We start from the raw sequence: 14,742 nt of genomic DNA, 5'->3' as shown, positions 1-14,742 counted from the left end.
CTAGCTGCTTCCTCTGATTGGAATGTTCTTTCCCCAGTTTGCAGAGTTGATTTCTTTTTGTTGTTCAGAGCTCAACTTAAATGTTACCTCCTCTCAGAGGGCTTTGCCTGACTGTCCAATCTACAGGGCCCTCATTCACTCTACCACATTGCCCCATTTCAATTCTCTGTATAGCATTTATCCTTGTCTGCTGTTTTTCTTTCCTGTCATTTTATTGTCTGTTTCCACCTACCAGAATGTAAGATCCATGAGGGAAGGGATCTTGTCTCTTGTTCACAGCAGTGTCCTTGTTACCTGCAATGGTGGCTGGCACATTGGTGCCCAGCAATCATTAGTTAGATGAAAAGAAGGAAGGAGGGAGGGAAGGAAGGAAGGAAGGAAGGAAGGAAGGAAGGAAGGAAGGAAATCTCTTCTTCAGTTGTACAAGTTGCAAAAGATTGGCAGAACATGATGTCTTCATGAAATGGCTTAAGTTAAATATGATAAATACCAAAATATTAGCTAAATTCACAAGATCAGTAGACTCATCAATTTGCAGCAAATAATATCAACCTCCTCAGAAGTTGGATATTTGCTATTTTAAGTTTCCAGCCACATCTGTAATTTTAAAAAGAACTATGATATTTGACAAATACACTTGCTTTGTTCCCAGTCATCATTTTCACTATGTCTTTGGCAGCAGTTTTGGTAAGTGTGTGAACAATGAATTCAGTAGGCCTAACCTTTGCAATTCAGTACAACCTTATAAAATGTGGTTTCCACAGCTTTTGCCTTTGGCCTGTTGTGTTTAGCTTTAGGTGATGATGAAATGTCCTTCCATTCTGCTTCAAAATTTTTGATGACATTTGAAGCAGGAAGATTTTGTATCAAAATATATGAGCCTTTTCATTTACTCGCTCACTCATTCACTCATTTATTCATTTATTCATTCTGCAAATGTTTATTGAATACTTACTCTATATCAGGAACTGTGCAAAGGATACATATGTCACATAATGGAGTTTAATTTTCTCTCATTACCAGGTGATATGGTTTGGCTGTGTTCCCACCCAAATCTCATCTTGAATTGTAACTCCGACAATTCTCTCATGTTGTGGGAGGAACCCACTAGAATGTAATTCAATCATGGGAGTGGCTCTTTCCTGTGCTGTTCTTGTGATAGTGGATAAGTCTCACGAGATCTGATGGTTTTAAAAATGGGAGTTTCCCTGCACAAGCTCTCTCTTTGCCTGCTGCCATCCATGTAAGAAGTGACTTGCTCCTCCTTGCCTTCCGACATGATCGTGAGGCCTCCCCAGCCACATGGAATTGTAAGTCTACTAAACCTCTTTCTTTTCTAAGTTGCCCCGTCTCAGGTATGTCTTTATCAGTAGTGTGAAAATGGACCAATACACCAGGTCATGGTAATCCAAATTTCAGTTATTTTTCATGGGAGTTGCATGATACTTTTAGTTTCTTTGCTGCTGTTTTGTTTTTGCTTTTGTTTTTTTGTTTTTGTTTTTGTTTTCAGAGACAGGGTCTTGCTCTGTCACCCAGGCGGGAGTGCAGTGGCATGATCGTAACTCACTGCAATCTCCAACTCCTGGGTTTAAGTGATACCCCCACCTCAGCCTCTGCAGTAGCTAGGGCTACAGGCATATACCACCACGCCCAGCTAATTTTCAAAATTTTTTCGTAGAGATGAGGTCTCACTGTATTGCCCAGGCTGGTCTTGAACTCCTGGGCTCAAGCAATCTTCCTCCTGCCTTGGCCTCCCAAAATGTTGGGATTATAGGCATGAGCCACTGTGCCTGGCACTGCTGGTATTTTTTTTTTTTTTTTGAGACGGAGTTTCGCTCTTGTTGCCCAGGCTGGAGTGCAGTGGTGCGATCTTGACTCACTGCAACCTCTGCCTCCTGGGTTCAAGCTATTCTCCTGCCTCAGCCTCCTGAGTAGCTGGGATTACAGGCATGCACCACCACACCTGGATAATTTTTTTTTTTTAGTGAGATGGGGTTTCTCCATGTTGGTCAGGCTGGTCTCGAACTCCTGACCTCAGGTGATCTGCCCACCTCAGCCTCCCAAAGTGCTGGGATTACAGGTGTGAGCCACCGTGCCTGGCCAGTATTTTTTTTTATACCAGTAGATGGTCCAAGTGTTGGAGTGATACATCTCTAATAACTATCTGAAGACCTACAATTAAAGTCATAACATTTTTACCACAAATTCCACCACTATACTTTTCGTAATTGATATGCAGCATAATGACATCATGTTTTGGTATAGAGTCCTAGGAATTTGAGCACATGTATAGACTGGTGTGACCACTACCACAATAAGGATCCAGAGCTGTTCCCAACTTCTCATGTGCTGCCCTTTTGTAGTCAAGGCCTCCCCAACCCCCACCTGGGCAACCACAGATTTGTTCTCCATCTCTATCGTGTTGCCTTCTGAGAATGTCATATAAATGGAAGCATATAGCATGTAACCTTTTGAGACTGGCTTCTTCCACTCAGCACAATACCTTTGAGATTTATCCATGTTGTGTTCATCAATAGTTTCTTCCTTTTGATTGCTGGGTAGTATTCCATAGTATGGATGTACCACAGTTTGTTTATCCATTGTTTTAGTTTGTGTTGCTACAACAAAATACCTGAGACTAGGTTATTTATTTATTTATTTATTTTTGAGACAGAGTCTTGCTCTGTCGCCCAGGCTGGAGTGCAGTGGTGCGATCTCGGCTCACTGCAACCTCCACCTCCCGGGTTCAAGCAATTCTCCTGCCTCAGCCTCCTGAGTAGCTGAAATTACAGGTGCCCACCACCACGCCCAGCAAATTTTTTTGTATTTTTAGTAGAGACGGGGTTTTACCATGTTGGTCAGGCTGGTCTCGAACCCCTGACCTCGTGATCCATCCGCCTCGGCCTCCCAAAGTGCTGGGATTATAGGCGTGAGCCACCGTGCCCGGCCAAGACTGGGTAATTTATAAAGAATAAAAATTTATTGCTTACAGATCTGGAGGCTGGAAAGTCCATAACCAAGGTGCTGGCATCTGCTATGGTGAGTCCTTCTTGCTGCACCACCCCATGGCAAAAGGTGGAATAGCGAACTAACCAAATGCTACATGAAGCCTCTTTTATAAGGGCCTTAGTCCCTTTAATGAAGGAGAAGCCCTAATGGCTTAATCACCTGTTAAAGGCACCACCTCTTGATGCCATCACATTGGCAACACCTTTATTTTGGAGGGGACACATTCAAATGATAGCATCCCTTCATCCGTTGATGGTCTGATTCTGGTTTTTGGCTATTATGAATAATGCTGCTGTGAACATTCATGTACAAGTGTTTGTATGAAAATGCTTCCTTTTATTTACTACCTAAAAGGTAGCATTCTATAGACATATCTTTGGCACTTTGCTTTTTCACTGTAACTTTATTTTAGAATTCACTCCACTTCAGTTTGTAGAGACTTTTCTCACTTTTTTTTTTTTTTACAGCCACATAGTATTCTATTGTATGGATGTACCATAGCTTATTCAACTATAAACCTATGTATGGACATTTATATTATTCCCAATATTTTGCAATTTTAAGCAATGTTGTGATGAATGACCTTGTGCATATGTATCTTTGGATCGTTATGGTGACTCAGCCTATGATCCCAGCACTTTGGGAGGCCAAAGAGGGAGGATCCCTTGAGGCCAGGAATTTGAGACCAGCCTGGGCCACATAGTGAGATGTCGTCTTTACAAAAAATTTTAAAAATTTGCTGAGTGTGGTAGTGTGCACCTGTAGTCCTAGCTATTGTGGAGGCTGAGGTGGGAGACTCCCTTGATCCCAGGAGTTCGAGGCCCTAGTGAGCTATGCTCTCCAACCTGAGTGACAGAGCAAGACCTCATCTCTAAAAAATAAAAATAAAATAAAATCCCATTTGTAATCACTGACCCACGGTGAGTTTAAGAGAAAACAAAACAGAAAGAATGAAGCACAGGCCCAACTTCCAATAAAAACAATACACACTTTTACCTATTTCCTGTTCTAAAGAGTTGTCAACTTTTATAAACCACGTGCTGGTGTAGCAATGAAAAAAATGCATTGAAGTATATGAACCTTCAGGATACAAGGCCCCATCTTGCTGCTCTGGGTTGTGAAGTATGTCCCCAAATGGCAGTAGTTATTTGCAATGGGCAGATCAAGGAAACATGAGGTGTGCATGCTGGGTTATTGGCCACGTGAATGTTGAAATCACTGAGAATGACAGGGGAAGTTGGGACAAAGAGGACAGAGAGACTGTGAGTACAGAACTAAATTCTTCACAAATGAGGGTAGTGACTGGGAAGGTGATAGAAGACTGCCACCAGGAATGGGAGAGGATCATACAAGTGGATAGCATGAGCCAAGGAAGAGCTAGAGATTTCTCAGGAGGGAGGAGGAATAAAGATCAGAAAGTGGTCTTGGGGAGCAAGGAGAGCTCAAGCTCCACCTCCTGGCACTCCCTGAGGCATTTAGCTGTGGGGGGGGATGAGAAAATAAACAGCTCGCACTTGAAAAGGGTCAGCAGACAGCCAAGGTTTCAATTACAGCAGGGATGGGGGAAGAATATCTTGAGAGATTTGAGGCTTTGGGATTTAACCCATCATAGACTTGGAGTGCTAACCTTAACTTAAATCTCTCTTAACCTAACCTGCTGATAAGGTCCAGCTGTTGGAGTGTAAAGTGTTCTTTTACTTCTAGGTCAGTTGGTATTGGCAGCATCAATGAAAGGGGGTGCAGTGAGCCAGTAGCCTTTTGCTATTGGGGCACTGGTGTTATCGGTAGAAGGTCTTTTTTTTTTTTGAGACGGAGTCTCGCTCTGTCGCCCAGGCTGGAGTGCAGTGGCGCAATCTCGGCTGACTGCAAGCTCCGCCTCCCGGGTTCACGCCATTCTCCTGCCTCAGCCTCTCCGAGTAGCTGGGACTACAGGCGCCCGCCACCACGCCCGGCTAATTTTTTTGTATTTTTAGTAGAGATGGGGTTTCACCGTGGTCTCGATCTCCTGACCTCGTGATCCGCTCGCCTTGGCCTCCCAAAGTGCTGGGATTACAATCGTGAGCCACCGCGCCCGGCCGGTAGAAGGTCTTGACTGCAGGCTGTCCAGATTCTTGAAGTTTTGAACAAATAATTGGACAAAATGCACAGCAAAGCAAGGAAAGAATGAAGCAACGAAAGAATGAAAGCAGGGATTTATTGAAAATGAAAGTGCACTCCACTGTGTGGGAGCGGCAGAGCAGCGGCTCAAGATCGCGGGATACAGAATCTTCCTGGGTCCAAATAACCCCTAGTGAGTTCCCATTGGCCACTTGGTGTTCACCCCATGTAAATGAAGTGGTGGCCCACAATCAGAGGCTGAAGTGAAGTTACAAAGGTCACACTCCTATGCAAACATCTGATTGGTGCAACCAATCAGAGGCTAAAGTGAAGTTACAAAGTTACACTCCTTTGCAAAGTTACACTCCTTTGCTTTTTGCAACCAATGAGAGGTACTTTCAATTTCCCATCTGCCATCCAGAAAAGGTGGGGGTTTGGAAAGGGAGTAGTCTCTGGTCCTTTTGTTACTTAGGCATGGAAAGTTAGGGTTTTCCTTTCAATTTAGTTCCAGGAAGTCAGCGTGAAATGGCCTTAGGGTCCTTAACTCCAGTCCCTATTCTCCTGCCTCACTGGGAGTGGTTTTCAGTGTCTCTGCTGGGTGTTCTCTAAGGTTGGCCTGAGGGCCTGGTTGGAGGGTCACAGGGTGGAGCTCCTCCTGCCAGTGTGGCATGCATGGCTCTAGCATTTAATGTCTGTCCCTAAACAAGAGACTAGCCATATCTACCACAATATTGCCATCCTGTTGTTTTTGCATATAATTTGCATGAGATTTTGTTGTATTTAAAACATGTCAAAGGAAAACGCTGACTGACTACTTAGCTAGACTTCACCAGACAGCAGTACCTTGGTGAGGGTCCCTGCTGTTGATTTCTTAGCTCTGCAGATCCAGAAATTCAGCTTTATCAGGATACCCTGCAGCAAGCAGGCTCAGAAGGCTGACTCTTAATAACTACCATCACTCCTTCTTGGTCTCCTTTGTTGGTTCTTCCTCATCTCCATGACCTCTAAAATATTCGAGTGCTCTAGGCTCACTCTTTGAGCATTTTCTCCATTTAAACTGATTTCCATGCTGATCTCATTTAGTCTCATGGGTTTAAATGTCATCTATGTCCCGATGACTCCCAAATATATACTGTAGTATTCCGTCATATGAAGTTTCATGTTCCTCAGTTTCAGTTACCTGTGGTCAACTACACTTTGCAAATATTAAATGGAAAATTCCAGAAATAAACAATTCATAAGTTTTAAATTATGCACCATTCTGAGTAGTGTGATGAAATCTTGCTTTGTCCCATCTGGGATGTGAATCATCCGTCTGTCCATTGTACCCAAGTTGTCCATGATACCTGCCTGTTGGTCTCTTAGTGGCTCTCTTGGTTATCAGGTGAAAAAAAAACCAGTGTATATATTGGGTTCAATACTAGCCATGTTTTAAGGCATCCATCGGGGATCTTGGAACAGATCTCCTACAGATAAGAGAGATTACAGATTAGAGATACAGTATCTCTAGTTTGGACTTCTCCCCTGAACTCTGGACTCCCATGTCCAGAGGCCCCCTTAATAGCTCCACTTAGATATTTCATATGCATCTCAATCATAAAGTGTCTCAAATGAGACCCCTGATCTACCCCACCAAATCTGTCCCTACCTAGCCTTCCCCATCTTGGCAAATGGAAACTTCTTTTTTTTTTTTTTTTTTTTTTTGAGACATAGTCTTATTCTGTCACCCAGGCTGGAGTACAGTGTTGTGATCTTGGCTCACTGCAAACTCTGCCCCGCCGGGCTCAAGCAATTCTTGTGCCTCAGCCTCCCGAGTAGCTGGGACTACAGGTGCGCACCACCACGCCTGACTAATTTTTGTATTATTAGTAGAGACAAGGTTTCACCATGTTGACCAGGCTGGTCTCGAACTCCTGACCTCAGGTGATCCACCCACCTCGGCCTCCCAAAGTGCTGGGATTACAGGCGTGAGCCACCGCACCCGGCCGAAACTTCATTCTTTTGGTAACTCAGGCCAAAAATCTTGTAGTCATGCTTGATACCCCTTTTTCTCTTTAAAAAACTATCATCCCTCACCTGCACTATTGAGATTATCTCTTAATGGGTCTTTCTGCTTCACCATTGCTCTCTTACACTTTATTCTCAATTCTGCAGTTAGAGTGATTGATCTTTTAATTTTTTTTTTTTTTTTAATCAAGACAGAGTCTTGTTCTGTGGCCCAGGCTGGAGTGCAGTAGCATGATCTTGGCTCACTGCAACCTCCACCTCCTGAAAGCAATTCTGCCTCAGCCTCCCAAGTATCTGGGATTACAGGCACCCACCACCACGCCCAGCTACTTTTTGTATTTTTAGTAGAGATGGGGTTTCACCATGTTGGCCAGGCTGGTCTCGAACTCCTGATCTCGTGATTCTCCCACTTCGGCCCAAAGTGCTGGGATTACAGGCATGAACCACCACATACGGCCAATTGATCCTTTTAGCATGAAAGTCAGATGGTGTCACTTCACTGTTCGGAACCTTCCGATGACTCTACATCTCAAAGTAAAATCCAAAATCCTAATACTGCTCTGCAAGGCCCTACGCAATCTTTCCCTCATCCCCCCACTGTCCCCACATTATCTCTCTGACTCCTCGCCACTACTCTCCCCTGTGTTCACTCCACTTCAGTCACACTGGCCTTTCTGCTGATCCATGAACAAACCAGGCACTCCCTACCTCAGGCCTCTGCACCTGGTGTCTCTTCTGCCTGGAATGCTTTTCCATAGCCATCTGAATGGCTACTTCTTCACCTCCTTCAGAGATGTGCTCAAATGTCTTCTTCCCAGTGAGGCCTGAATACTCTGTTTAAAATTGTAACCCCCACCTTGGTACATCCTGTCCCCCTTCCCTGCTTTCTTGTTCTCTATAGAATTTGCCACTATCCATCTGACACACTATATATTTTTCTTAAAAAAACCTCTCTCTCTCTTTTTTTTTTTTTTGACAGAGTCCTGCTCTGTTGCCCAGGCTGGAGTGCAGTGGCTCGACCTCAGCTCACTGCAACCTCTGCCTCCCGGGTTCAAGCAATTCTCCTGCCTCAGCCTCCTGAGGAGTTGGGATTACAGGCATGCACCACCACATCTGGCTAATTTTTTGTATTTTTAGTAGAGACGGGGTTTCACCATGTTGGCCAGACTGGTCTCAAACTCCTGACCTCAAGTGATCCGCCCACCTCAGCCTCCCAAAGTGCTGGGATTACAGGCGTGAGCCACCATTCCGGGCCAAAATCTGTCTCTCTTTAGCCTACTAAGATGTAAGCTCCATGAGGGCAGAGGTTTTATCTGTTTGGTATACTTCTATATTTTTGGCATTTAAAACTGTAGCCTACTAGGCACTCAATAAATATTTGTTAAATATATGAATGAATGAATGATTCTACTCATAATATACAGATATATATGAACCAAAATGTGTGTTTATTAATTGACAGTGAGAACCGTAACTGTTAAGCAGATCTGAATACTCACATAGGATATTCAGGGAACTCTCTTCTCTTTAGGGAAGTCTTAATGGGCTATCACACTGCAATAAGAAGTTAGTATAAAACACAGCCTTAGAGCAAAGGGAAATATTAAAATACTCTTCATAGGTCGTTCTATTTTATTTTCTTTTTTTAAATGAACCTGACATTGTGAGCATATCTTCACAGGTAATTCTACCAATCCATCTTCACTTTAGGAATTCCTACCAAGTGGAATTGTAATATTCATAGAAGCTGCTCTGGGATCACTCCTGCACAGGGCTCTTTGGCTTTCTTCTATCCAGTTTCTTTTTTTTTTGAGATGGCGTTTTGCTCCTGTTGCCCAGGCTGGAGTGTACTGGTGGGATCTTGGCTCACTGCAACCTCTGCCTCCTGGGTTCAAGCGATTCTCCTGTCTCAGCCTCCCGAGTCGCTGGGATTACAGGGATCCGCCACCATGCCCAGCTAATTTTTGTATTTTTCATAGAGACAGGGTTTTACCATGTTGGCCAGACTAGTCTGGAACTCCTGACCTCAGGTGATCTGCCCGCCTTGGCCTCCCAAAGTAGTGGGATTACAGGCGTGAGCCACCGTGCCCGGCTCTTTTATCCAGTTTCTATGTAGCAGAAGCACGGATAAATTTTAAGTTTTGCACTTGAGCAAATGGGTGGATGGTGATGTAATTAATTGAGATAGAGAAGAAATTTAAGCTTATTGATGACTTTACGTGAATAACTTAGACTAAAGGTGATGTGTCAGGATAAACTATAAGGAGTGCAAAAGCTTACGTAAATCCAACTTTAGAGCTTGTTTCATGTTTTCAAGCTGTTATATCAAAAGCAAAGTCTATTATGCCAGAGACTATCCACCAATATCCACATGCTCCCTTACATTTCCAAGCTTTCTTTTTGTCTAAATGGGACCATGTGGTTTTGTTTTGGCAGGGTAACATGTGTAGGATTGATAACTGCCACTTCTAGGCCTAAACCATGTAATACCCTTCATGATTTTTCATGCTATTAATAAATCTCTTTGCTCTTGTACAGCAGAAAGCAAAGGACTCTGAAATGGTGGAACACGATGCAAGGAACCTGTATCCTTGGGTTTACCCCTCAGAGGAAAACCACCCTGGAGAGTTGCTCATACAGGAACCATCTCATGGGACTTTGTGTGAGTAAAAAATCAACCTTTGGTTAAGCCACTGAAATTTCAGGGTTTCTTTGTTACCACAGCAGATTCTAGTCTACCTGACTGTCTCAGTCGGTTTGTGTCAGTATACAGAAATATCTGGCTGGGCGCAGTGGCTCATGCCTGTAATCCCAGAACTTTGGGAGGCCAAGGCGGGCAGATCACTTGAGGCCAGGAGTTTGAGACCAGCCTGGCCAACATAGTGAAACTCCATCTCTACTAAAAATACAAAAAATTAGCCAGGTATGGTGGCATGTGCCTGTAGTCCCAGCTACTTGGGAGTCTGAGGCACGAGAATCACCTGAGCCCAGGAGGCAGAGGTTGTAGTGAGCCAAGATCGTGCCACTGCACTCCAGCCTGGGTGACAGAGCCAGACTCTGTCTCAAAAACAAAAATAAAAACAAAATCAAACAAAAAGACCAGCCTGGCCAACGTGGCAAAACCCCGTCTCTACTAAAAATACAAAAAATTGGCTGGATGTGGTAGTGCACACTTGTAGTTTCAGCTACTCGGGAGACTGAGGCACAAGAATCGCTTGAGTCTGGGAGGCAGTGGTTGGAGTGAGTTGAGATTATGCCACTGTACTCCAGCCTGGGTGACAGAGTGAGACTGTCTGAAAAAAAAAAAAAGAAAGAAAGACAGGAAAGAAAGAAAAAGAAACATCTGAGCTAATAAAGAAAAGAGGTTTGTTTGGCTCATGGTTCCATGGGCTGGAATGTTGGGCATCTTGGTAAAAGCCTCAGGGTGCTTCCACTCATGGCAGAAGGCAAAGGGGAGCCAGTGTATGCAGAGATCACACGGCGAGAGAGGAAGCAAGGGAGAGAAGGGGGAGGTACCAGGCTCTTTTTAACAACCAGCTCTCATGGGAAGTAATAGAGTGAGAACTCACTCACCACTTCCCTCCCTAGAGCATTAATCTATTCATGAGGGATTTGCCCCATTACCCAAACATCTCCTAATAGGCCCCATCTCCAACACTGGGGATCAAATTTCCACATGAGTTTTGGGGGAACAAACATCGAAACAATAGCACTAACACATCTACACACTGTTGACCACAAGAAAGCCCTCTCTACCTGAGCTACACATGAAGATTATGAGAAGCACTTAATGCTTGCCAGTTATGTTAAAGGTTTTTTCTTTTCCAGCTTTGTTATGAGGTTAGGGTAATGACCATAAATAACTACTTTTGCTCAAGGAAGTCACTGACTTCCCTAAGGAAAATTCATCACTTGACTGAGTTTCAAGAAAAATCTTGTATCTTTCTGGAACAAAAACTCTTAATCTGAATGATCATAAGCATGATTAAGATTAACTTTACGCAGCCCAAATGTATGCTTGTATGACAAGCTTCATCAGTGTTCTATCCTTCCAGATAAACTGAATGCAATGATTGTAAAAACTGTAGCTGCAGCACACATGCTTTTTTTTTTTTTTTTTTTTTTTTTTTGAGACAGAGTGTCACACTCTGTCCCCCAGGCTGGAGTGCAGTGGCACAATCTCGGCTCACTGCAACCTCCACCTCCCGGGTTCACGCCATTCTCCTGCCTCAGCCTTCCGAGTAGCTGGGACTACAGGCACGCGCCACCACGCCCGGCTAATTTTTTGTATTTTTAGTAGAGACGGGATTTCACCGTGTTAGCAAGGATGGTCTCGATCTCCTGACCTCATGATCTGCCTGCCTCGGCCTCCCAAAGTGCTGGGATTACAGGTGTGAGCCACTGCAACTGGCAGCACACATGCCTTGATGGAGATTGTGAGGCTGTGGTATTAAATGGTTTTCATTATCTGATTTTCCTAGTTATGAATTAAACTGAAGAACTTGCTGAAAACATTTTGATCATAATGAAGAGACTCTTGAAATGCTTGATTAAGTGTATTCTGAAGAATTTCCCCAAAGTGAATGGCAGTGGTGTGTGGCTAATTGTGTCTATTTGGGTCCTCTAGGAAGCAGATGCTAATATGGAGTTAGGAACGCGGGATGTTGATTGTGGCTAATACCTGTGAAAGATAAAAGGGCAGAGAACAAGATTGGGCAGGAAAGGCATTCAAACTACAATGCATATCTGACACATGTGAAAGGATAAGGGGTGGAAACAGAATTGGGCAGAGTTGTTTTAGACTTTAAGGCAAATATGACAAAGTCTTGGTCTCAACCCAGTGGGGAGTTCTGGAGGAAAGACTGCCTCTTAAAAGAGTCTCACATTGGGCAGAAGTGGCCAGGCCCTAGAACTGCCACCTTGCTTAGTTATTGACTGGAGGCTGCCCAGGGAAAGCATGGTTTTGTCAAGAATACTGCAGCCAGTCTTGGAAGGTCCTGCAACCTGAGGCTGTAAGCTAACTTCACTCCTCATAGTTCCATGGCAAAGTCTTTCTTAATGGGAACTCTGAGCTATGCAGCTCCATGCTTGCCACAGTCCACCCTTTGTGTTGCCTGGATTAACTTCAGAGTTCCTGTTCAGAGTTCCTGTGAACCTCTCCTCCTGAGGGAAGACTTAGAAGAGGAGGTTAGTGGGAAGAACTATAGCTCATCTTGCTGCAGTTGGTCTCGGGGCTGCCACTAGGTTTCATTTTCTTCCTTCTCCACAATCCATTCTATATTTGTACTGATTTTCTGCCTGCTTAATCTAGCCATTGCTGACAGAGGGGTGTTGAAATCTCCAATGATAATAGTAGATGTGTCTAGTTATTCTTACAGTTCTATCAGTTTTTGTCTCATTTATTTTGATGCTTTGTTGTTAGGGCATACACGTTTTAAGATTGTCTTGTTTTCTTGAGACTTGACCCCCATAATACCCCATTTTATTTTATTTTATTTTTCAGAATTGTAAACTTTTATTTTCCACACGTCAACATTCTTATTAATACAGCTTGATAAAAAAAATTCTGACCATAAGCATGTTGATTATTTCCTTTTGGAACTGGTGAAGTCAGAAAAATAGAATATTTATTTTGAATATATAGCATCCAAAAAGATTCACTTAATGTGGCCTTATTTGTTTATATTCAAAGGCTTTCTTCCCTCAGAATAAAGGTTCTAAGATAAATTCAAGATTCTTTTGAATGAAAAAAAGAAAACTGGCTGGGCACAATGGCTCAGGCCTGTAATCCCAGCACTTTGGGAGGCCAATGTGAGCATTTCACTCCCAAGAGTTCAAGAACAGCCTAGGCAATATAGGGAGAACCTGTCTCTACAAAATTTACAAAAAATTAGCCAGGTGTAGTGGCACGCTGCTGTGCTCCCAGCTACTCAGAAGGCTGGGGTGGAAAGATTGCTGGAGCCAGGGAAGTCGAGGCTGCAGTGAGCCAAGATTGTACCACTGCACTCCAGCCTGGACGACAAAGCGAGACCCTGTCTCAAAAAATGAAAAGAAAACCTTCTAAAACAGTGAGCTTACAAAATGCAACAGACCACTAGACACACTTAGTGTAACGTGAAAGTATGTTCACTGAAAAGAAAATTTGAAGCATGACCATAAAAACCTTTGTGAAAAACCATAATATGCCCTTTACTTCATTTGCTTTTAGCTATTTCATAAATACCACAAGAGAACTTGGACACAGTTTGTGATGAAACTTAGAAAAATTTCTTTGTCCATAAAATAAACATGTAAATCTTTCCCTTTGGCTTCTTTTTCCATTCCTCCTTCACTGTGCTGAAGAGATACTGAGTTCTTCCAGATTTTTGCTTAGCTGGGTGGTTTCCGAACTCAATGGACTCTCCAGATAGGTAGTTCCTGCACAGGGTTTTCCTGTCACTGGATCTATGAGTTTTCCAACTTTGAAAACAATCTCAGCCAGTTCATGTTTCACATGCTTTGTTCGTGGAACAGGTAAAGCTTTGAGAAGCATGATATCCCCAATTGTGCACTGCTGAAGGGCATTGTGAGCAAAGTAGGTTTTTCGCTTATTATAATACTTTAATAAATGGGGATCCAGAACAAGCCTGGTCACTCTCACTTTAGCAGTCTTTTGCATTTTTGTCCCAGTCACCTTCCCCACAATCCATTTGGCATGGACGGATGAACGAACTATGGACATTATGTAGCTATAGGGTCACCTCTGCCACTACTGTGCAGCCACCTGACCTGTGGAGTGCCGGTCGCAGAATGATCCCCATTTTATTCTTGATGACATTCCTTGTTATGAAACCTGCTTTATCTGATAGAAATATAACTACCCCAACTTTATTTTGGTTAGTGTTTTTTTGTTTTGTTTTGTTTTGTTTTAGTATATCTGTGGCTATCTTTTTACTTTATTTTTAATTTTTTTGTAGAGATGGGGTCTCACTCTGTTGCCCAGGCTGGTCTCAAACTCCTGGGCTCAAGCAATCCTCCCGCCTCAGGCTCTCAAAGTGCTGGGATTACAGGTGTGAGCCACCATACCTTTGACTTTTAATATGTCTATGTCTTTATATTAAAAGTGGATTTCTTATAAACAGTGTGTAATGGGATCTTATTTTCTTAACCACTATGACAATCTCTGTCTTTTAATTGGTGCATTTAGACCATTCACATTTAAAGTGACTTTGATATAGTCAGACTAATATCTACCATCTTTATAACTATTTTCTTTTGTATATTTATTTATTTAAATTGATACATATTAGATGTACATACTTTTGGGATACATGTGGTAATTTGAGGCATTTACATAATCGGATCAGGGTAATTGGAATATCCATCATCTTAAACATAAATCTTTTCTTTTAACTAGGAACATTTGAATTATTCTCCTCTAGCTTTTTTGTTTTGTTTTGTTTTACTTTTTTGAGACAGAGTCTTGCTCTGTCATCCAAGCTGGAGTGCAGTGGCATGATCTCAGCTCACTGCAACCTCTGCCTCCCAGGTTCAAGCAATTCTCCTGTCTCAGCCTCCCGAGTAGCTGGGACTACAGGCGCATGCCACCATGCCTGGCTAATTTTTGTATTTTTAGTAGAGATGGGGTTT

At 43.1% G+C, this 14,742-nt stretch overlaps 1 protein-coding gene across 1 annotated transcript; it reads right to left on the bottom strand.

Annotated features, from left to right (window-relative positions):
* Positions 1 to 13,419: 13,419 nt before the first annotated feature.
* On the bottom strand, positions 13,420 to 13,834 carry LOC129475763 (small ribosomal subunit protein uS17m-like). The gene has a single exon (XM_055268054.2). It carries the CDS (start codon positions 13,832 to 13,834, stop codon positions 13,442 to 13,444), a length of 393 nt encoding a protein of 130 aa, XP_055124029.1. The 3' UTR covers positions 13,420 to 13,441.
* Between the last annotated feature and the right edge of the window lie 908 nt (positions 13,835 to 14,742).

This window comes from Symphalangus syndactylus, chromosome X, assembly GCF_028878055.3.
Source record: "Symphalangus syndactylus isolate Jambi chromosome X, NHGRI_mSymSyn1-v2.1_pri, whole genome shotgun sequence".
In the NCBI taxonomy this organism is placed as follows: domain Eukaryota; kingdom Metazoa; phylum Chordata; class Mammalia; order Primates; family Hylobatidae; genus Symphalangus; species Symphalangus syndactylus.
The sequence above is the reverse complement of the archived record's forward strand: the minus strand, read 5'-3'. Positions and strand labels throughout refer to the sequence as shown.